General features: G+C 34.4%; 2 protein-coding genes across 7 annotated transcripts; both read left to right on the forward strand.

Annotated features, from left to right (window-relative positions):
* Window positions 1–569: 569 nt before the first annotated feature.
* On the forward strand, window positions 570–13506 carry LOC145595463 (F-box/FBD/LRR-repeat protein At1g13570-like). Of its 4 annotated transcripts, none has more exons than XM_081651880.1 (8): window positions 570–725; window positions 1595–1771; window positions 2843–2952; window positions 3039–3163; window positions 6529–7782; window positions 11716–12584; window positions 12725–12883; window positions 12961–13506. In XM_081651880.1, the coding sequence occupies exons 6-8, from the start codon at window positions 11727–11729 to the stop codon at window positions 13135–13137; spliced, it is 1194 nt and encodes a 397-aa protein (XP_081508006.1). In that variant the 5' UTR covers window positions 570–725; window positions 1595–1771; window positions 2843–2952; window positions 3039–3163; window positions 6529–7782; window positions 11716–11726; the 3' UTR covers window positions 13138–13506. The 4 variants fall into 4 exon arrangements, with proteins under 4 accessions (XP_081508006.1, XP_081508005.1, XP_081508007.1 ...); XM_081651879.1 differs by having other exon boundaries at window positions 6529–6627; XM_081651881.1 differs by having other exon boundaries at window positions 2843–2937; window positions 6529–6627.
* Window positions 13507–14118: 612 nt separating this feature from the next.
* On the forward strand, window positions 14119–21216 carry LOC145595006 (F-box/FBD/LRR-repeat protein At1g13570-like). Of its 3 annotated transcripts, none has more exons than XM_081651358.1 (6): window positions 14119–14232; window positions 15574–15693; window positions 15811–15958; window positions 19448–20304; window positions 20422–20580; window positions 20663–21216. In XM_081651358.1, exons 4-6 carry the CDS (start codon window positions 19459–19461, stop codon window positions 20939–20941), a joined length of 1284 nt encoding a protein of 427 aa, XP_081507484.1. In that variant the 5' UTR covers window positions 14119–14232; window positions 15574–15693; window positions 15811–15958; window positions 19448–19458; the 3' UTR covers window positions 20942–21216. The 3 variants fall into 3 exon arrangements, with proteins under 3 accessions (XP_081507484.1, XP_081507482.1, XP_081507483.1); XM_081651356.1 differs by having other exon boundaries at window positions 15811–15935; XM_081651357.1 differs by lacking the exon at window positions 14119–14232 and having other exon boundaries at window positions 15563–15693; window positions 15811–15935.
* Window positions 21217–21945: the final 729 nt, after the last annotated feature.

Raw genomic sequence — 21945 nt, forward strand, 5'->3', positions numbered from 1 at the left:
CTTAAGAGAAAAAAATAATAATAGAGTATGTTGTATCATTCACAAATTTTGCAACGGTGATAAAAACACTTAATTAAAATTATAACCAAGTATGACTCCAAATCAACGCAAACAGTTATAGTTTTTATATTTATTTGAAGAAACACAATTATAGACCTTATAATTTCATAAAACAATAATATTTACATCATAGGAACTAGTAAGTTGTTTTCATATACCTCTTTAATCTATCATACAGTTCGTATGTTATGGTTTACAATTCTTTAGGTACCTCAAATTACTTCCTCTAATCCTTGATTTTTCACGACTTTCAAGAATCAAGATACATTTTAAAACATAAGTATCTCCAAATAATCGCTGAAACAAATTTGAAAAGATTCCACCAAACAGTATTATTTCTTACATTGTTAATTTTTAGTAACAATTTTTATTTACATTTTTTGAAGCTTGACCTAAACATCGGGTAATATAATAGGATCGGAGCGAGTATGAGCTAACACTTCACCTCTACTTATCAAACAAGACTTATTTAAAATCTAAAACATGGCCCATTTAGGAAAACTAATGAACAAACTTAAGTGGATTAACAAGAAAATAATTAAAACCCAAAAGTCGAAAACACAGCATCCAAGAGAAATTGCGACAATGGTAGAGGTGGGTGTTTCAGTTGTACTCACCATGCCGGACTTTTCACTGTTCTCCGGTCACAAATATGGCTCCAATAGGTAGAATATCTCTTCCTCTTTATAATATTACCAATCTTTATATCAATTTTGTTGATTTATTTTGCCAGAATTAGAAATTTATGATTTTGATTTTGTTAAAAACTTATGTAATTTTGACATGGATTTTGCTTGTGGGGTTTTATGGGTTTCATTGTTTCTATATAAGTTAGGATTTTGATGCTAAATTTGATGATGGGTCTTTGCTCAAAAGATTATGCTGAATTGTGTTTTATTTATGCTGTTTCTGTTGTTGCTTGTTTGTTTTTGGAAATTTTAGATGTTTGTTTAAGACAGATGGAGTTGATCTTGATTATATGGGGTATTAATAATTTGATATGGGAATTTAATTGTTTGTGAAAATCAGTTTATTGTGATGAATTGATGATAATGCTTTTGGCTTGAGTTGTGGGTGTTTGAATCAATTATGTATTGATGAGAATTAGAAGATTGGTTTTATAAATACAGTAAAATACCCTTCGTGTGATATTTGAGAGATAAAATAATGTGAAATTAACCATGTGGGTTTCGACTTTCATATATGTTATCATAGGCTCATAGCCCGGGACTTGCTTGTTAGATTTATATGATTATCGGAATGAGAGAAGGGTAGACCAAAAAGGAACTGACTGTTGGGTAGTCAGATTTGTTACTAAGAAATGCGATTCCGACAATGTGGTTTATGGAGGATTTTACAGAATATAGAATTGAAGAAAAAATGCAGTGGCTTTTTATCTTGATTTTAAACCACATTGAACATTGCTATTTGATGTTTTTGGCTGATATTATGATATATGCTGTAAATGGGAAGCAGTATTGGATAAAAAAGCTCATATTTCTTTGTCTGTTCATGTTTTATCATTCCACAACAGCACTTTCTTAGTCAGCATTGTTGGTTGGAATTTCATGATCGGATTTGGTACCAAATTTCAGCTCTTTTGCTCTTTTTTGTTGTGAATTTGGTCTCATATAGCTTTGGGACTCTTCGAAGTTAGTTATTGTTTAGGTCCGTGCTACAGAAAGTGAGTATAACGACCAATGATTCTGAGGTTAGATAGTTTCTATCTCTATCCTTTCTTTTTCAACCACATCTTGATTTCCCAAAGATAATGAATTCATGGGTGAGGTGAGATGAGATTTTGAGATACAATCATACAAATCCAGCACTCTAATAGTCTAATGAATAAGTAAAGACTTTGAGTCATTGTAATTTGACATGTTTATGATTTAATCACTACTCATAATTTGAAAGTTAAGAGGATTTAGTGGGCTTAATAACCCAAGAAGCTAGACATTAATCATTTGTGGGACATAAGGTCATACTTGAGCGTGGAGGGTTGTGATTTTTTTGGGGCTATTGGGAATATATGCCATTAGTTTCTTGTGATATATAGACAATATATAGTAATGTATATGGTCATTAATGAGGGGATCACTAGTTTTGATGCTATGTTATGCTCTTCTGTTTAAATCAATTTATACTTTACACTGGTAATTGAGTAGACAAGTCTATTCTTTATTTATTTATTTAGTTATAATAGTTTTTCAAAAAACCTTTGAAAGTTTGAATACATTAGTTTTGGCCTAACTTGTAAATTTTCTGATTTTGAGTAATTTTAATCATTATCTTTTTGGGTGGTTTATGTATATAGAGAACCATACACATTCGATGTCTTGTATGTTATGATTCAAGTACGTCTAGGTTTACTCTGTATTGACTAGTTATGTAGTAAACATGTTATGTAGTGAAATGTTGAAAACAATGACATAATTCTCAAAATAATTAAACAATTAAATTTATTTATAACAGTATTTAATTTATATGCATTTATTACCTTAATGAGTATCAGCAAATAATAGAATTGATTTAAAAAAATAGCAATCCAAATCCGTATATAAAAGTGTATATATATTTATGAGTCGAGTATAAAAGTATGATCAATGAATAGTTAAGAATTAAGATGGTAAGACTCCTAATATATATTAGTGATCTTGAATTCAAACTTATGATAAGCATTTTTAACTTCATTAGAAGATGTTTGTTGCTGAAAGATATAAGAAGGTGCCACATGGCACATACTTTTTTTTTTTTTCACCCATTCTAACCTATAACACTGTAGTTGATTATCGAAGCATTCAGGTCAAAGAATAAATTAAGGGAGAAGTTTGGCCCATGGATTTTTTCTGCATTCTTTCAATCATCCCAAGTTCAAAAGTAATCTTTGTTTTAGTGAGTTTTTCTTTGTACACAATTCTTTGGGGTAACTTTGGCTCTAAGTATCCAATGCCTCTAACCAATGATGTGCAATGTTTTAGGCGTGCTGTTTTGGTAGAAATGAATATATCCAAAGGATTTTGGATGGAGAGTTTCCTCAATGCTACTTCATCACTTGTCCAGAAGTTAGAAGGATAAGAATTGCGCCTGTTGAATCACTGGAACGGTAATATATTCAAACAGTTCTAGTTCCCATTTCTATTTTTTTTCATCTTGTATGATAGCACTATTGAAATATGTTATGGCCAGGGTTATCTTACTTCTTGTAATAAGTAGAACCACAATGACAAACAATTTCTTATCAGATCACAAATTCTACTAATTCTACTTTTAGGACAAAATATCAAACTAAAATGTTAGGCGAAGACAGTAAGGAATGCTTCTAAGAACTAACTTTAACTTGGTCGCCTCCTCGGCCCTTGAAATGGAAGGGACTTAAGATTTTAAGTTTTTTCTTTTCAGTCGACATTAGATTTCTTTCTCATTAAGTTAGAGGAGCATAGGAGCATACTTGCTTGTTCTTTAATCAAATTCCCTCTCCAGCTCGACCTCCTCCTACTGGGGTTGTAGGATATTAGTAGGGGTTGTAGGATAGTAGGGGTAAGATGATAGTAGGGATTGTAGGATAGTAGTAGGGGTTTTGGTATAGTAGGGGTAGGATATTAGTAGGGGTTATGTTTTGTTCATTCATAATCCATCTTATAGAATAAGCAAAGATTTCCCTATTGTATCAAGATATGTAAATGACATCCTCTTTTCTTCTGAAAAGCTCATCCAAACCACCCTAAAAGTTATAGTATAAGAATGCTAAATGGGCCAAAATAACGGAAAAGTTAAAATAAATGGAGTACTCAGAAGTTAATCTTACTCCATGTTATGCTTAAATGTTGATTTATCTAACGACTTTTATAGGCAGCCTTGTTTCCGTTGAAGATAAGATGGTTTCTGAATAAAACATAATCGCCTAGCAAAGATTTGAGTACAATAGTAGGGGTTAGGATAGTAGGGGTTGTAGGGGTAACAAAACATAATCACCTACGATACCAAAACCCCTACTACTATCCTACAACCCTTACTATACCAAAACCCCTACTACTATCCTACAACCCCTACTAATATCCTACAACCCCTACTATCCTACAACCTCTATTAATATCCTACAACCCCTACTATCCTAACCCCTACTATACCAAAACCCCTTGTAAATCTCTTAACCCTTACTATTGTGCTCAAATCTTTGCCAGGTGATTATGTTTTGTTCAGAAACCATCTTATCTTCAAGGGAAACAAGACTGCCTATAAAAGTCATTGTTGTGAAAAACTTGACTTGGTAGCCCATGAGCTGTGATTACAAATTGTATCAACCATACTCCAAATTGTCTATCTCAAGCAAAATTCTTTTACCATCTTTGGAGTAAAAAAGAGCCCTAATGCTTTTACGCATCCTAATAATCTTTGAGTGGGAAATACAAAACAACTTGACCCAAGACTTTTTGTTTCCATACTCCTTCATTTCCCATAATTCAACATTATCAAGCACCCTATAATCCACTCCATCCATAAAATCACCATCCACGACTAACATCTCAACGTACGCCAACTAGGTTGAATCATCTTACTCGTACTATCACCTTAACCCTTTCTATTTTAACCCGTACTATACCAAAATGCTTACTAACATCTCAACCTCCACTTATTATCTTCTAAACCCCTACTATCCTACAACCCCTACTATTATCCTACAACCCCTACTATACCATAACCCCTACTATTATCCTACAACCCCTGCTATTCTAACCCCTACTATACCACTACCTTTGCTACTATCCTATCCCCTACTATAATCTTACCCCTACTATACCAAAATCCCTACTAAATCTCTTAACCCCTACTATACCAAAACCCCTATTATCATCTAAACACCTACTGTCATCTAAACCCCTACTAAAACTCTTAACCCCTATTATATTCTAAACCCCTACTAAATATCTTAACCCCTACTATCCTACAACCCCTACTATCATCTAAACCATTCTAAATCTCTTAACCCCTACTATACCAAAACCTCAACTAAATCTCTTAACCCCTACTATATTCAAAACCCCTACTAAATCTCTTAACCCCTACTATATTCTAAACCCCTACTAAATCTCTTAACCCCTACTATCCTACAATCCCTACTATCATCTTAACCCCTACTAAATCTCTTAACCCCTACTATCATCTAAACCCCTACTAAGGCCCTGTTCTCTTCACCTTAATTTTACTGAAGTGAAATTATTTTTACTGAAGTGAAATTATTTTTGCTGAACTTAAATTATTTTTACCGAACTTAAATTAATTTACTGAACTGAAATTATTTTTGCTGAACTGAAATTATTTTTACTGATTTTCTATTATAATTCTTCTCTAAGAAAACTGAATATTAGAACTTAATTTTACTGAACTGAAATTATTTTTACTAAACTAAAATTACTTTTACTGAACTGAACTTATTTTTACTGAACTGAAATTATTTTTACTTAATATTATTTTTTAAGGTGAAGAGAACAGGGCCTAAATCTCTTAACCCCTACTATCATCTAAACCTCTACTAAATCTCTTAACCCCTACTATTATCTAAACCCCTACTAAATCTCTTAAACCCTATTATCATCTTAACCCCTACTATACCAAAACCCCTACTACTATCCTACAACCCCAACTATTATCTAAACCCCTACTATACCAAAACCCCTATTAAATCTCTTAACCCCTACTATCTTACAACCGCTACTATCATTTAAACCCCTACTATACCAAAACCCCTACTATATTCTAAACCCCTACTAAATCTCTTAACCCCTACCATCCTACAACCCCTACTATCTTACAACTCCTACTAAATCTCTTAACCCCTACTATATTCTAAACCCCTACTAAATCTCTTAACCCCTACTATCCTACAACCCTTACTAAATCTCTTAACCCCTACTATCCTACAACCATACTCCAAACTGTCTATCTCAAGCAAACTTGACTTGGTAGCCCATGATATTAGTAGGGTTTGTGACTTTGTGGGGGCGATGTTCTTAATAGGGAAATGCCATTGTATTGTCAGACAATGTATATTGCATACATGAGGGAATCCCTGGCTTGCAACCTGGTGGATGCTCTAATATTAATGCTAGATTATGTACTTCTATTTAAATCGGTGCGTGATGTACAAAGTGTATGGTTGTAGACTGGTTTTTAAGTATGGAGCCACTATGGAGTATTTTGCAAAACATTGGCTGAAGCTGCCCTTGTCTAAAATTTTCAGTTAACACTGTAGCTGGTCAATAATTTTTACACTTTAAAGAATATATTGTTGGAATAAGTTTGGCTTACTCAAAAGACACCATGAATTTTATCTGTCATCTTTTAAGCTTCTATAGTTTTGAAGCTTTATTTTTTTGAGTGAGATTTTCTCAGTCATATTTTTTACGTGATAACATTGTCTTAAGTGTCCGATGCTGTTAACCCTTGATGTGCAATGTTTTAATTGTGCAGTTTTGGTAGAAATCAATGTTTCAAGGATATTTGGATGGATACTTTTTACTTCTCCAGAAGTTAAAGGATGAGAGTTGCACTTGTTCAGTTATTGAAATGGTAATGTACTCACACAGTTCTAGCTGCTGTTTGTAATTTTATTATTATTTTTGAACAAAAATTATCACACTACTTCTACATTTAACCTTCTAATCTAGTAGTTATTTTTATTATGAATGTTTGAGGTTAGGATCCCACTCAAACTACTTGGATATCTGGGATAGATTTACATCACTCAGGTAGCTGTCCATGTACTCTGCTGTTTGTTACACACGACATATGTCTGATATAATATTTCTGTCAGTGAATTTGTGAACCGAGTTATGCAATTCATGTTCTTAATCTTTCTTTGGGAATCCTATTTTCTTGTTTGCTCTAAATTTACCCACTATTGCATCGTCATCTCTGCATGACTTTTTAAAACACACCCAGTATTGCGTCATCATCCATCTAAATTAATTACTTCACCTTACCCCTTTTGCATTGAATAGAGAAAAAAAGAAAAAACACTTGGGAGTTTTGTATTAGAAGTGAGAATTTCCTTAAGATGTCAAATTAAAATGCCTGGAGGAATCATTCAATAATGCAATTTTATACTACACTGAAATGTTTGAATGATAAATGGCTGAGATTTAGTCTAATAGGTGGAGCTTTTATCCCCTGTCTCCTAGCTCTAGTTTACACATCAAAGTGAGTGCATGAAGAATCTATGTGCTAATACAAAGCAAGCTTTTATTTTTGTAAACTTTTTTTTCTTGTAAAAATCTAATCCTATTACTTTGGTGGTAAATTATTTACTATTTAAACTTACTAATTTATACTCTTTTTTTTTATTTTTTTTTATTTTTTTTTATTTATTATTTTGGAGGGGTGGGGGTGGGTGGGGAGGAGGGGAGGGGGAAGGAATGGGTGGTGGCGTTGATGATGCTTGCTTTGCTGGAATATTACTTCTATATAAAATGAGATTTTTTTTTTTATCTGATTGATTTTTTTCCTAATCTGATTGATTCTATCCTAATTTGATTGATTTATTTTCTAATCTGATTTATTGCTTTAGCATTACTTATCTCAGGATATGACACATAATTGTTCATATGTTTTCTGTTGATTGGAACTTCCATTTCTCTCATTCAAATCAAATACTCCGTATTAAAAATCCTCTCTTTGGCATACTCCCTGGTGCAAGGTGGTGATACTGGCAAAGACTATCACTTGGTAATTAGTATATCTACGTCATGTTATTATATTATTTTCTCTTGTTGAATTGATTTTTCTTAGCAGATCTAAATTGTGGAGTTTAGCATGATTAGTTCCTTATAGATGCTTTTTTTTTTTTTTTGTCAATTTATTTATTTATCATGGTGCAATTTAAGGATCCTAATAATGTAGTACGGCCTAGAAATGTGTTCATGATGTCGTCAATTGGTTCATACTATGTTTTTAGTTAGTCTATAATTTGCCTCTTTAACTAGTTAAGCTGTTGTTAATTGTCAATTTTTGTGTTATATAATTTTGTTTTTGCTTTGGATTAAACAATTGGTTACGTGAACACAGTTACACAAAAGTTGCTGTTTGACTGGTTTTGTCCTCATTTTGAAGCTTTCCCTTTTTCTCTAAGATTTCTTAATTTCAAATTATTTAATTGCTGAATGCCTGTATCAAAATATTTACTTATGGTTATGATTTTGATAAGGGAACCTTTGACATTATTTTGGCCTCAGATCCTAAATTAAAATTTCAACTCCTATCTACTTTTGCTTCTTATCAAAATATCTAGGTTAAAATAGTCTTGCTAAGATTCATTGCAGGCATACTATAGTATCTAGGTTTATCTGAATAGTCTTGCTAAGATTCATTGCAGGCATACTATAGTATATTCTGTGACATAGTTTTGACTTTCATGTCTTCTAGCTGCTTATGAGAGTAAAGTAATATTCAGAATCTTTTGCTCTTGTGAGAGTAAATTATTATTCAGAATCTTCTAGCTGCTTGTATTGAAGCTAATCAATTTTAAGCGTACTTTCCAAAGATTCACTTAAGTGTTGGCACTCTGTGTACTCTTATCACCCAGAAATTATAATCCCCTGGCACACAAGAAATAACACCGGCCTATATTATCCTTTAGCTTAGCCATAAACAAAGATAATGGGGCAAATATGAAGTGATAAGAGGTTCTGTCTTCCCTGTAGAGGTGTCAGAACTCTAAGAAGGTTAAAGGGATTTCTCATGGCCAGTAGAAGGCTGGTGGGTTTGTCTTGTGGAGGATGTGAGTCAACTGTGCAGTGGCATGGCACTTTCATACCCTAAATGCACGCCCGTGCTTCTTGTGAACAGAAGCTCCATGTGGGCTGCACTAGGGGGGTCATGAAGTTGTGTCCGCGTGAGTTTGAATTTGTGTGACTGGCACACCTAGGGATTTGATGCCGGCATCGTTCAGGATCTTTTACTTAATGTGTTAATTAATCTAGCAGCTGTTAATAGGATGTTATTTCTGATTGCATTTTATGTGCGAGTAAAGGAGATAATCTTAGTTCATTAATAATCTTACTGATTAGATTCAGAGAGTTTGTGAGTCTGATTACTGTCTTCTCATCAAGTTCTTGTGCATCAGTCATATCAAAGTTCTAGTGCATTGTTGTTGTGAATTTCTCCTGCATTTTGGGGTTCCTAGTACACCCGTGCGTTCTAAACTTTTTATGGTCTTTATTATCATGTACGTCATTATTGTTTGTTGGTTTGCATATTTGGTGTAGCTCCTATCCCCACATTCCCATGGTTCATTGACAGGCTTTGCTCGAATTATACATGGCTCACTTCATTGTTAAAGGACTTATGTAGTGCAGCATTGCTTGTGTAAATTTGATTAACCTGTTTGGACATTTCTCTCTTTCTCTCTCTCTCTCTTTTGAAACCGTTAGGACATTTCTGTTGATCTTCTGTATATTGACAGAAGCCATATGAATAATCTTTCATTCCTAGGGCTCTGCATCATTATTGAATATCATTATCTCGTCATTGGACAAATAAGCTCGTAAAATTGAACTTTTTCCCTTCTTTATGTCTTCTCAGGAAACCATTTTCAGTACGTTATAGTCTGGAAATTTCCTCTTTTTTTTTGGTTGTTTGGGCGGTGGGGGGTGGGGAGGAGGTGGGAGTGGGGGGTTGGTATAAGGTTCTCATGAACATTAGAAATCATACTAATGAAGGTTATATGGGATTTCTTACCCTCTTTGGGTGACAATCTGGTTTAACAATCCCCCACTCTTCATCTTCTTTCTAATATGATGAGTACATGACCATTACTTCCCCTCCCTTAATTGCAACTCTAGGAGTTGAATTTAGTTTCCTTAAATAGCCCAGATTTTCCAAAAGGATATCTTTGTTGGCATTCTCATTAAAGAACTTAAAGAAATAAAACTTGTAACCTTTATTCTCCATCCTTAATGCACCTCAGATCTCAACCCCCTTGTTCTCCTTTTTCGCACTCGCCAGCTTACATACATTTTCTTACTCTTCTTTTGCTGCCTAAAACTCATTTCTCTAGTACATGCAGCCTGAAATTGTTTTTGGAACAGAAATTAACTTGTTGACTGCCTTTGAAGCATCTACATGCCAGAAAATCTTCTGTCGTTCGGAGTCAATGCTTAGCTATGAGCATCATTTATTGATGACCTAAATTAATCTTGCCTCTGTTCTATGGAAATGTGACTTGATACATTTTCTCGTTTCATATTTCACTTCTGAAATTTTTTGCATCAGGATGCCACCGGTTAGCTGAGTGTTTGCAGACATTGTGGTATCTGGCTTAAAAAATGTATCCACCTGTGTTGATTTGTGATTATGCATTTATTCATGATTTGTACTGTTTTTTATGGCATACTATTTCTGTGAAACATGAAAAAAAAGTCTTGAATTAAGTGGTATGTCTTTTTTTTTTTTTGGAAAAATTAGAAAAAATAATCCCAACTTTGTCTAATTTACGTAGAATAATCCCAACTTTCATTAATACCGGAATAATCCGAACTTTGGGGGGCCTTCTTTTTCTTCAGTCCCAAATACCGGTTACCGGTTGAATGGGTAAATTTTTTTTTTCTGTTAAAGTGACACGTGTCACAATTTAATTGGTTAAAAATTAATTAAAAAAACAAATTAAAAAAACAAAAATTAAAAAATAAAAACCCCACCAGCCAAACCCCAACCACCCAGCCCAACCACCTCCCTGACGACCGGAATTCCCCCACCACTGGAGTCCCCGTCCCCGAAACTCCCACGCCACCAGCCAAACCCAAAAACCACCCCCACAGCGACACCTTTCCCCCACCACTAGAGTCCCCGTCCCCGAAAGTCCCACGCCCCAACTCTCGAAAACCCCAAAACCACCAGCCCCAATCTCGAAAATCCCTCCAAAGCCACCAGCCCCACTCGAAAATCCCCATAAACCACCTACCCACATCGGAAATTGGCTGCGATTTCGTGGCTGTGGTTCCGTGGCTGCGATTCCGTGGTGGCTACGAATTCGTGGCTGCGATTGTGGGGTTACGGTGGTTGGGGATCTCGGTGGTTGCGTCGGGTTTCGGGGAGAGGGGAAAACGGCGACTCGTGGGGTGGGGGAGACACGGCGGGCTGGGCTGTGATGGTGGAGGTTAAGGTGTAAGGTGGGGTGGCGGGCCGGGCTGTGGTGGTGGAGGTTAGGGTGGATCGGTTGGGGAAGGGGGAGCTGGGTGGTTTTCTTTTTTTTTTTTGTTTTTTTTTTAAATTTTTTTTTTTTTAATATTTGGACCAATCAGGATTTGACACGTGTCAAGTGACCTGATATAATAGGTCATTGACTTTTGTTGACCGGTTTGGGATTGAAGAAAAAGAAAACCCCCCAAAGTTCGGATTATTCAAGTATTAACGGAAGTTGGGATTATTCTACATAAATTAGACAAAGTTGGGATTATTTTTTCTAATTTTTCCTTTTTTTTTTGTCTACTATATCTACCTATTTTTGCTTATGTTGTGACAAAAATACGTTGCCAGTCGTGATCTGAGTATTTCTTTCTTTGCTTCACCTTGTGGAGATTTTATTAAACTTCAATTTACAGCGTCGGATCATCTTTGCTAGGAGATTTGAATAATTTGTGTTTTCTGAATTTGTGTTCCCAGTGAGCAAGACCATGGCTGGCATGAGTCGTGTATTAAGCTCAGGAGAACAGGATCCCTCTGATTTGAATGTAGATAGGATAAGTAGTCTTCCATGGAATATCCTAGACATAATTCTTGGGAAGCTATCAATAACTGAAGCTGTCAAGACAAGTGTTTTGGCAAAGGATTGGCGATATAATTGGCTTACCATGTCCAAGTTTTCCCTAAGTTCTGAAGAGATTGGTGAAGTACCTAATTTTAGGGATCCTAGGTGGGATATACTATCTAGTATAGTTAGCAACTTCCTACTTCATCACACCACCACTTCAATTAAGACATTCATCCTGCAATCATTTTTTTGCACACATTTTCCTGATTTGAGCAATTGGATTGAATTTCTCTCAAAAAAGGGTGTTGAAGAATTAGAACTTATAGAGTTTGGGGATCAATGCTTAAAAATGCCCACACATCTATTCTCCTTTGAGAAGCTGAAGGTTTTGGTCATCGAATCTTTTTCTTTACAGATTCCATCTTCTTTTAGAAGTTTTAGATTCCTGGAAGAACTTTCTCTGAACGAAGTTTCAATCAGTAGCGGTGACTTATATCGATTGATTCTAGCGTGTCCTCTCCTGCTGAATCTGACACTGGTGACCATTTCTGGAATTCAGAATTTGAGAATTCACTCACCCAGGCTGACTATGTTAGAAGTAGATACTGGGTTTGTGGGTATTGATGTTGAATTTGCTCCATGTTTGTCTACAGTTAGTATTATAAATGATTACAGATCATTCACACCATCAAGGGTGGTTCTCAACTGGCGCAGTGTTACTCGTTCATTATCTGGTTTGATTTCTCTTCAAAGTTTGGCTTTGTCAGAAATAATTTTTAAGGTAATTTTATCGTCTCTCAATGAGTTTTTGTGATTAAACACATTTTTAAGGTAATTATATGTTCCGTCTCTCAAGAACCTTCTAATATTTTTTTGCTGAATTGATGTCTTCTTTTTCAACTATATCGGATGGTTTCTTAGCTTTTGGTTGCTGAATGTGCACTTAAAAACTTTCCTTTGAGGAACAATACTCTGAAGTTTCTTACCCTTCGGGAAGTAAGATTTGATAGTATTGACGTTTTCAGGGTTTGCCTTTCTCTACTAAGCTTCTGCCCAAAGATCAAAACTTTCAGAATCACGGTATGTGTATGCCCCTGTATTACTAGTATCTTTGGAAGTAATTTTTCTGTTATGACATTTATTCTTCTATGCTCTAGGTTACATCAGCCAAAGGTCCAAAGCTTATAACAGCATTCTTAAAAGAGAATCCAGGGCAGTACTCTTTTTTGGAGCTCAAAACACTGAATGTGATCTATCCTCCTGACACTGGCATGGGATGTTCTGTGAAGTTCATCGAATTTCTTGTCACCCACTCCCCAAACCTTAAGTTGTGAAGCATTGAAACTGAAGGAGCATGTGAGACAAATATCACTCGGGTTAACAAGATGCTCTCACAGTTCAGGAAATTGTGTCCTCTTGCTTCAGTTCTGCATACCTTTGATGACCAAGAAACTAATCTGTGATCTCCGTCAAACAAGTTTACAGAAAAAAGTCCGCCCCAATCTTATCAGCCATTGCTTTTGCAAGCTATTTGGTAGTCAGTGATTTTTATTTATTTTTCAATATATACAATCTTGATGAACTTCTAGACAATAGTTAGTCACTTTAAGTGCTTATGTTACTGTGTTTTGATGCAAACTTTTTCTGGTGGAAGACAGTGTCATGTTATTTTTGTGATATTATGCATCACCCTTTTGAGTGAATTTGTGTTGGTAATTTTTGTTGCGGTTTTATGAAGGTATTGTTTTTGTATAATGTATATTGGTAGCTTTAAATACCGGTCTAGCACGACTTTACCCTTTAAAGCTTTTAGATCGAGTTCTTGTCAAACTTAGTAGAGCTATATTGCTTTCTTACTCCGTGGAAGACTATCTCTTTAGGGTTAACATTTACTCCATAATTAGACACCAACAATTTCAACCAAAATTTATAATGAAAAGTTAAGGAACATTAAAAGCTAAGTCACACGGTTCTAATTGGTTTTAACTTAGTAATGGTAATAATTTGATAAATCAATTCACAACTTAGGATCGAGTTAGTAATAAATTAACCTGTTTTATACCGTACGAGTTTTAAATCTCATTTGATAAATCAATAGAGTTACCATCGAGGAATTTCTAATCCATTTATTATCACCCCCGGCCACAAAGGCACAAACCGTACTTGATAAATCAATTGAGTATTTAAGTTAAGATTGCGGGTTTTAAAATTTATCATTCCGGACACAAACCCGACTCGATCTTTAAATATGTTAAGTACCCCCAATGCCAAGATTATGAAAAGGAACATAATAATTACATAGTTACAGTACATAAATAAACCAAGAGAAGTTTGTGAGAAAGACAACTTAAAACAAGGGGAGGTGTAGAGTTCACTGTTTTCCTTTACTTTCACAATCTCAAGCTTTTTCCGGTCACGAATTATCGACGGTAATTTCTATATCTTTTTCTAACTTATTACCCTTTTTAGGGTTGATAAATAAGCAATTTTTAGGTCATTTTTTTGTTGGTTATTATGGCTAAATTTGGAAATTATTGGTTTTCTTGTTCATGATTCATTTGTATTCATGTTCATCTAATTGTGATATGGGTTTCGTTTGTGGGGTTTTTTGTTTGGATGTTTTCTTTGAAATTCTAACTGTGAAGATGAATTTGATGATGTTTTTTTTTGCAATTTCAATGAATGATGCTCTGGGACAATGTGTTTTTGTTGAGAATTTGAAGAATATTTGAGCATGCAGGAAATCTATAAACAATTTGGTTAAGATGGCAGAATTGTTTTATCGAGGAGCTTGTTTAACATGAATGAATATATTTATGCTTTCAAATTTCAATGCTAGATGGATGAAAATGTTACAAACAAAATTTACTAAGTGAATGTGATGGAACATTTTTTCCCGTTGCTGTTCTTAATTCGAGCTAGATAATCGTAGCGAATTATTGACTATTATTACTGTGGAATTTGGGAAAGATATCAGCTTCCTATGTGGAAATTTTGTATATAAGGTTTTTATGACCCTTATCTTTAATAAATTTATTAGAGATTTTAAACCATGTTCCTAAATGGATTAGTATGCTAGGATTATCTTTAATAAATTTAAGGACTTAGCTAATTTATTTCCGACATCTTGAGTGTAACACTGTAACGGCTAGTAATATTGGGATTTTTGGACTTAACTCAAGAAGCTTGACATTAATTAGTTTGTGAGATATTACTTGAATGGAAGGTGACTTAGTAAGGATGATTGTTTTATTGGGGACTACTAAATGGATTAAATGCTTGGACAATGTATGATATTTGGACTCTAATCCCTGTATAACGGCCTATAGTTTTGGGTTTTTTGGACTTGTGATTTATGAACCATAGAAGCTAGACATTGATAAGTTTGTGAGACCAAATGTCTTACTTTATTATTTTTTTTTTTTGAGGGACCAAATGTCTTACTTGATTGTGGAAGGTTGTGACTTTTTGAGGATGATTGTAAAATCGGGAAAAGATGCAAGTAGTAATGTATATGACCAATGACATTCCATGAGTATAGATCTGGCTCGCAACTTGGTGCGGCCTGGGGGTTTAAACTTATTAAGCTACATTATGTACTTCTGATTGAATTGGTGTATAATACATACAGTTGTCAAAGGGTTCGTAAGTATTACTGTTTGCAATTTCTGGGGCTGAAGCTGCCCCAGTGCATTTTATCTCATATGTCAATCCTTTATGTTTTCTATTCTTCTAGTAATCTATCTGTTATACATTGCCCCTGCTTGTAGATAATACAGTCTGAAGAATAAATTATGGGCATAAATTTGGCTTACTCAAAAGGCACCATGAATTGCATGTCTTCTTTCAAGTTTCTCAAGTTTAGAAGCATTCTCTATTTCTCTCCTTTGGTAAGGTTTTTTTTGTTTTGTTTTGTTTTTTTTTTTTTTTTTTTCAGTACATATCTTTTATTTAATAACATTGGCTTAAGTGTCTTAACGCTTTTAACCATTGATGTGATGTTTTAGGTGTGCAATTCAGATAAAGATCAATGTTTCAAGGAGATATTGGATGGAGAATCACCAGACTGCCACTTCTTCACTTGTGTGAAAGTTGAAAATATGGGAGTTGCACCTTTTCAATCACTTCAATGGTAGGATGTATAGAATATTCAAGGTGGTGGTGTTTTTTTTTTTTTTTTTTTTTTTTTTTTTTTTTTTTTTTTTTTTTTTTTTTTTTTTGAAAACAAGGTGTTGTTTTATTTGTTTGTTAATCATCTTTTGCAATACCTCTATACCTACTAGGAAAGCAGTGATGGGTTTATTCTAGTTGGGTAGCCACTATCTAACTAGCTGAAAATAAAAAATAAAACAAAAAAAAAAAATTGCCAGTGGATTTATACTGCCTGTATTTTTAAATTATTGGCCAGGAGTATTTCAGTCAATCATGCCTTGGCTAACCCTTTATTATCATGACTTAAGATGTCAGCCTTGTTGCCTAGCCTTGGTCTTGGCTTGTGCTACTTGCTATGGCGGCAAGCCAAGATGCTAACCTCAAATAGGTGTTTTTTTTAAGGATGTGATATTTTTTATGCCTTGTCCATGTGCACATGCCCCAAGCCTATTTCGGAAAGCATTATCCAACACCCCACACTTAGGCGTGATACTTCCTCCGTTTCAAATTAGTTGATACACATTGACTTTGGCACTATTTACAAATTTTAATTTTACTAACTTGTATGATATACAAACAATAAATAACTTAGTCATGTGAAATCTTCTTAAATTAATCCTAATATGTATTATCAAAATTTCAACTTTTAATAATTTTAATTTATTGATAATTAGAGATTTACGGTTGAATACATGCATTGGAAAACCAAAAAGCACGTAATTAGTGTTTGAGTACATACTATCTACCTATGTTACTATGACACCCTATTGTACATCGAGTGTTCAGTGTCGGTTCCTCCAACACAACAGGACACGACACCCATATATATAGTGGCCTTATGTGAAATTTTATAAAATCTGGAGTGTCAAAGGATCCAACACGGACATGACACCCAAATCCGAGTATGTGCAACATAGCTATCTACAAAGTTTAAACAACCTAACATGCTCATTTCAAATAAATGTAATTAATTTTTTTTTTGTGGTGTTGGGCTTGGGCTTAGGGAGGGGGGGGGGGGGGGGGAAGAGCTTAATGACTTTGATATCCTGGAAAAGGAAATGAGATTTCTTTCCTTATGTGATTGATTATCTTCTTTATCTTATTGATTGTTTTCCTAATCTTATTGATTGCTTTCATAATCTTATTGATTTCTTTCATAATCTTATTGATTGTGTTTACATTGCTTTTCTTAAGACAAAACATTATGATAAAACCTTTGTTACATTTTCTATTGATGAGCCTTTGAGCTTTCATCTGCTCTCTCTTTACCAAAAAAAAAAAAAAAAAAAAAAAAAAAACCCCTTTCATTCTCTCTCTGGCATACTATTCGGTGTGGTGGTGATACCGACAAAGACTGTCACTTGGTATTTTTCTTTCATGATATGATATTTCCTGCTTCCTTGTTAATTTGATTTGTCTTTACAAATTATATCTGTGAAATATAGCATGATTAATTCGCTCTTTTTATATATGAGTATGATGGTGCAATTTTTAAAATTCATAGGGAATTGTCCTTTTTGTGTAATAGTTTATGTATTTATTTATTTCAGATTAACAGTTGGTCATATGAACAAAAGATTAGTGCTAAACTAATATTGTCCTCTTTTCGAATTGTTCCTTTTCTTTTTGTTTGTCTTTTAATTTAGATTGTTTATATGTTGAATTGTTTTTATTTTTGTGACAGAGGAACCTTTGACGTGTAATTGCCCTCAGAATTAGATAAGAAAAGGACTTTTTGAACTCCCATTAACTACATTAACTGTGTTATGCTGCTTAATTACAAAATTATAGGCACACTTGAGACACATCATGAATATGCGTGTTCTGGTTTCTAAATGGTAAAAGTCCATTCACTTTTAATTAGATGTCTATAAATTTGGTGGAAGTCTTAGCACATACCCAATATATACATACCAGGGTATGTTGGTCACTTTCTGTAAAATTATATATTTCAATAGTATATTTTATGTACCATTTGAATCATTCATAGTACCATTGATGTTTCAATGTACTATCAAATATCCATTAGTACCAGGAAATTTATGTACTAATGATTTCTGTAATACCTTAAATCTGACCAAAATACCCCGTGTTGTATGATTCTCATACAGCACGTACAGCACGGGTGTGTCCTAGAATCCTTTATAAATTTGCAAAATGTAGAAATAGTGTTGAGTATACTTATGAGATATTTATCTCTATATTAATTTTTCAGTCACTGTTGACCTTCAAAGATGTTTGTTTTGCTGTTAGTTTCCAGAATGTCTTTTCAAATAGGGTAAGCTAAGATGTTTGCTTTAATAAAGCTACATGAATATAATATCTAGATCACTTTCAAGCAGAATTTGGGTGGCATATAATACCACGTAGTTATTTAGATTTCGGCCTATTAGCCTTACTATGAAGGTGATATCCTTATTCACATCACAATTCACTTTTCTGAATGATCTAGCTATGATACTTTTCAGGCGCATGTATGAACTATCATTGAAGATTTTATGTAATATAATCCTGACCTAGACATAATCCATTTCGGTCTCTCCAAAATCTCACCTATAATTAATCAAGTCAAGATCTTGAATAATAGTTGACTCTTGAGAGACTCTTGGGTCAACTATGATTCGAGATCTTGACCTGATCAACTACATCTATATTGTCAACTTAGAAGTTAAATGTAGTTTTGACATTTGGTACCCTTTTCCAAGATTATATCATTGTTCTAGCACATAAGAAATAACACTATTACTTTATTTTTTTTTCATCTTGCTCATTAAAGATCTTATAGAGACTAGAATGTATACTCACCACCCTCAAAGGCCTCAATGCACTTCAGATCTTAGTCCCTTGTTCTCTTTATCCCACTTGTCAGCTTACACACATTGACCGCCTCATAAGCACCTCTATGCTTGCAAACCTTGTGTCATTTGTAGCCAATGTTTCTGCATAAAACATTATTTATTGGTCAACTCAATTAATTTTTTGATAACTTTATCCTCTAAGTTAATACTTATTTTACTTCTGAATAAGTAATGCAATGTTTAGTTGCCACGCAGCTGAATGTCTGTTGTTATTGCTTCTGGCATAATAAAGTATCTTGTCACTCTGTCCCAAATTTATATCTCCATCTGCATTGATTTGTGAATATTGAACATGCATTTATTCAGTTATTTTTGCGCTAATTAAGCACGGTATAGTATTTTTATGCAGTAGTATTAAGTTATCAGATATTATATACAATATCTACCTTTTTTGCTCTATGTTGTGACTAGAATTTGTTGTCATATTGTGTCCTGTCTGTGTTCCTTTTCTGTATTTCACCTTCTCATGTGGACTTTTTAGAAAATTGATATATGTAGGCAATGTAGCATTACATCGCCGTTTCAGTTTGCAAATACTATATTGAAGAAACTAAATTTTAGAAACAAAATAATGAGAATTGATTGCTGAATAATATAGGAGGCTAATTTCTGTTGCCTGAATGTGTGTATACAGTGAGCAGGAAAATGGCGGATGTGAGCTGTGTTTTGAGTTCGGCAGAACAGGTTCCATCTGATTTGACTGTGGATAGATTAAGCTCTCTTCCTTCGAATATCCATGATATTATTCTTGGGAAGTTGTCGATCACTGAGGCTGCCAGGACTTGTGTTTTGGCTAAGGATTGGCAATACAAATGGCTCAGCATTTCCAACATCTCCATAGATTATGAACTTATTTCTCCTGCTAGTGGTGCAGCTACCAGGTGGAATGCACTTGCATGCATCATAAACAGATTCCTACTTCATCACTCCCTTTCAATCAGGAAATTCTACTTGAAAGCATATTGCAGGCCACGTTATTCTGCTATATATCCTTGGCTTCAACATCTGTTGACACGAGATGTCGAGGTACTGTCAATAGAAGAGCTTGGGTATCAACAGCATTTTGAGATGCCCTCGTATCTCTTCTTCTTTGAGAAGCTACAATGTTTGTTTCTCAAATGTTGTGCTTTGCAATTTCCCTCTACTTGTAGTGGATTCAACTCCCTTCGCGAACTCTCACTCTGCAAAGTTTTAATTAAAGACGATGAGCTGCATCGTTTGATTCTTGAGTGCCCTCTCCTGGTGAAGTTGAAATTGTTTGACATGTCCCGGTTAGAGCATTTAAGAATTAGTTCTCCAAAATTAGAAGACTTAGAAATAGACAACACAATCGGGGACATTATGATTAAAGATTCTGCATGTTTGGTTTCAGTTTGTATTAGGGATAATTCCTACAGTGACAGGATGATGCAAAACTGGCGGAGCGTTACTTGTAGTTTATCTAGTTTGGATATCCTTCAAACTTTGGTTTTATATCGAAATTTTATTGAGGTAATTTGATATTCTATTTCTTATTGAACTTATGTGAGTACATGTCTATTTATATTTTCTGGTGACTTTACATGTCTTCTCTCTCTAATGTCTAAATATTACTGGATCTTTCCTTAGATTTTGGCTGCAGATTATGCACTTGAAACTTATCCATTGAGGAACGATACTCTGTCATGTCTTTACCTTTTCAACCTAAGATTTGAGACTGTTAAAGTGCTCAGGGTTTGCCTTTCTCTGTTAAGCTCCTGTTCAAACATCAAATCTTTCCATTTTACGGTATGCCACCTTTCTTTTTCGCTTCCTTCTTACTTTGTTTGGAAGTACTTGTTTTGATGTGACTTTTCATAATGTGCTCTAGGTTGAAGCAGCCAAAGGTCCTAAGCTGATCACTGCGTTCTTAATGGAAAATCATGGACGATTCTCCTTTCCTCAGCTAGATTCAATTTTAGTGACATCTCCTGCTGGCATGGGTTGTACTGTGAACTTCCTTGAATTTCTTTGTGCTCATTCCCCAAACCTCAAGACTTTAACCATTAAAAAGCGAGGGAAGCATGAGATGAACGCTATTAGGCTTTCCAATGTGCTCTCACGGCTGACAAAGCTAAGCCCTCAGGCTTCAATTCAATATCAACCATGACAGCCAACAAACCAATCTGTGATATCCATCAAACAAGTTTGCTGAAGATAACTCATCCCATGTTTATGAGCCGTTGCTTTTGAAAGCTATATGGTATTCAGCAAAACCTTTTTTTTTTTCTAATAAATGCAATCTTGATGAACTTACTAGACAATAGTTTGGTGATTTTCCATAAATTTTTATTGATTTGGTACTTTTATTTTTAGTTAAAACTTAAAAAGTAATGCATCCCCTTATATATTACTGTATGTTGAATTTTTTTCCTCAGTTGGGAATATGGGAAGACATTTTCATGTTATTGCTGTGTGGTTATGTATTTCCTTTTGATTGAATTTTTCTTGGTTATAATTAATGCAGGTTTATGAAGGTATTGTTTTGTATAATGTACATGGTAGTAAGCTAGTAGCTTTGAACACCGGTGTAACTTGATATGACCTTATTTTAAGGCCTCTAGATCTAGTTCTTCTCAAACTTGTTTAGAGCTATGTGATTAATTTCTTAGAAGACTGCCTCTTAAGTAGATTTCCGTGATTTTTGGAGTAGCATGATTTAATTCTTAGCCACTGCCCATTTTCATTAGGGCTAATTGACAAGGGCAAAATTTCTTGGTAGGAAGGAAAAACTCAGGCATGAAGAGTAGAGAGAGAAAATGGGATCATTAGGAAGCCTATAGTATGGTGTTATGTCCTTGACTCTTATCACATAAACTTCATAGTGTTCAGTCCTTGTGATTTTTTAGTTGTGAATTTGCCTACATCTATTATTACTTTATTAGTACAGTTCAACACTAGTTTGAGGATAGTAGTACAGGTTGAGAAAATGGCACATTTTTGACAGATATAGTAGAACAGAATAAAAATACATGGAAGTGGGCGAGTGCCCAGTCTTTACAGCTGTGCAGGGACAAAGAAATCAGGATGGCTTAAGGCAAGATTATCATAAACAGTCGTTCACAAGAAGCAAACGATAGATGAGAACATGAGGATATGCATGGCCTTATGTTA

This window comes from Chenopodium album, chromosome 19, assembly GCF_948465745.1.
Source record: "Chenopodium album chromosome 19, dcCheAlbu1.1, whole genome shotgun sequence".
NCBI classification, from domain to species: domain Eukaryota; kingdom Viridiplantae; phylum Streptophyta; class Magnoliopsida; order Caryophyllales; family Amaranthaceae; genus Chenopodium; species Chenopodium album.

Bases quoted from the DNA above. Each gene is read 5' to 3' on its own strand.
- LOC145595463 (XM_081651880.1), top strand. From the start codon at position 11,727: ATGGCTGGCATGAGTCGTGTATTAAGCTCAGGAGAACAGGATCCCTCT. The intron at 12,585-12,724 runs GTAATTTTATCG...ATGGTTTCTTAG, and splicing joins TGTCAGAAATAATTTTTAAG to CTTTTGGTTGCTGAATGTGC. The intron at 12,884-12,960 runs GTATGTGTATGC...TCTATGCTCTAG, and splicing joins TCAAAACTTTCAGAATCACG to GTTACATCAGCCAAAGGTCC.
- LOC145595006 (XM_081651358.1), top strand. From the start codon at position 19,459: ATGGCGGATGTGAGCTGTGTTTTGAGTTCGGCAGAACAGGTTCCATCT. The intron at 20,305-20,421 runs GTAATTTGATAT...ATCTTTCCTTAG, and splicing joins TATATCGAAATTTTATTGAG to ATTTTGGCTGCAGATTATGC. The intron at 20,581-20,662 runs GTATGCCACCTT...AATGTGCTCTAG, and splicing joins TCAAATCTTTCCATTTTACG to GTTGAAGCAGCCAAAGGTCC.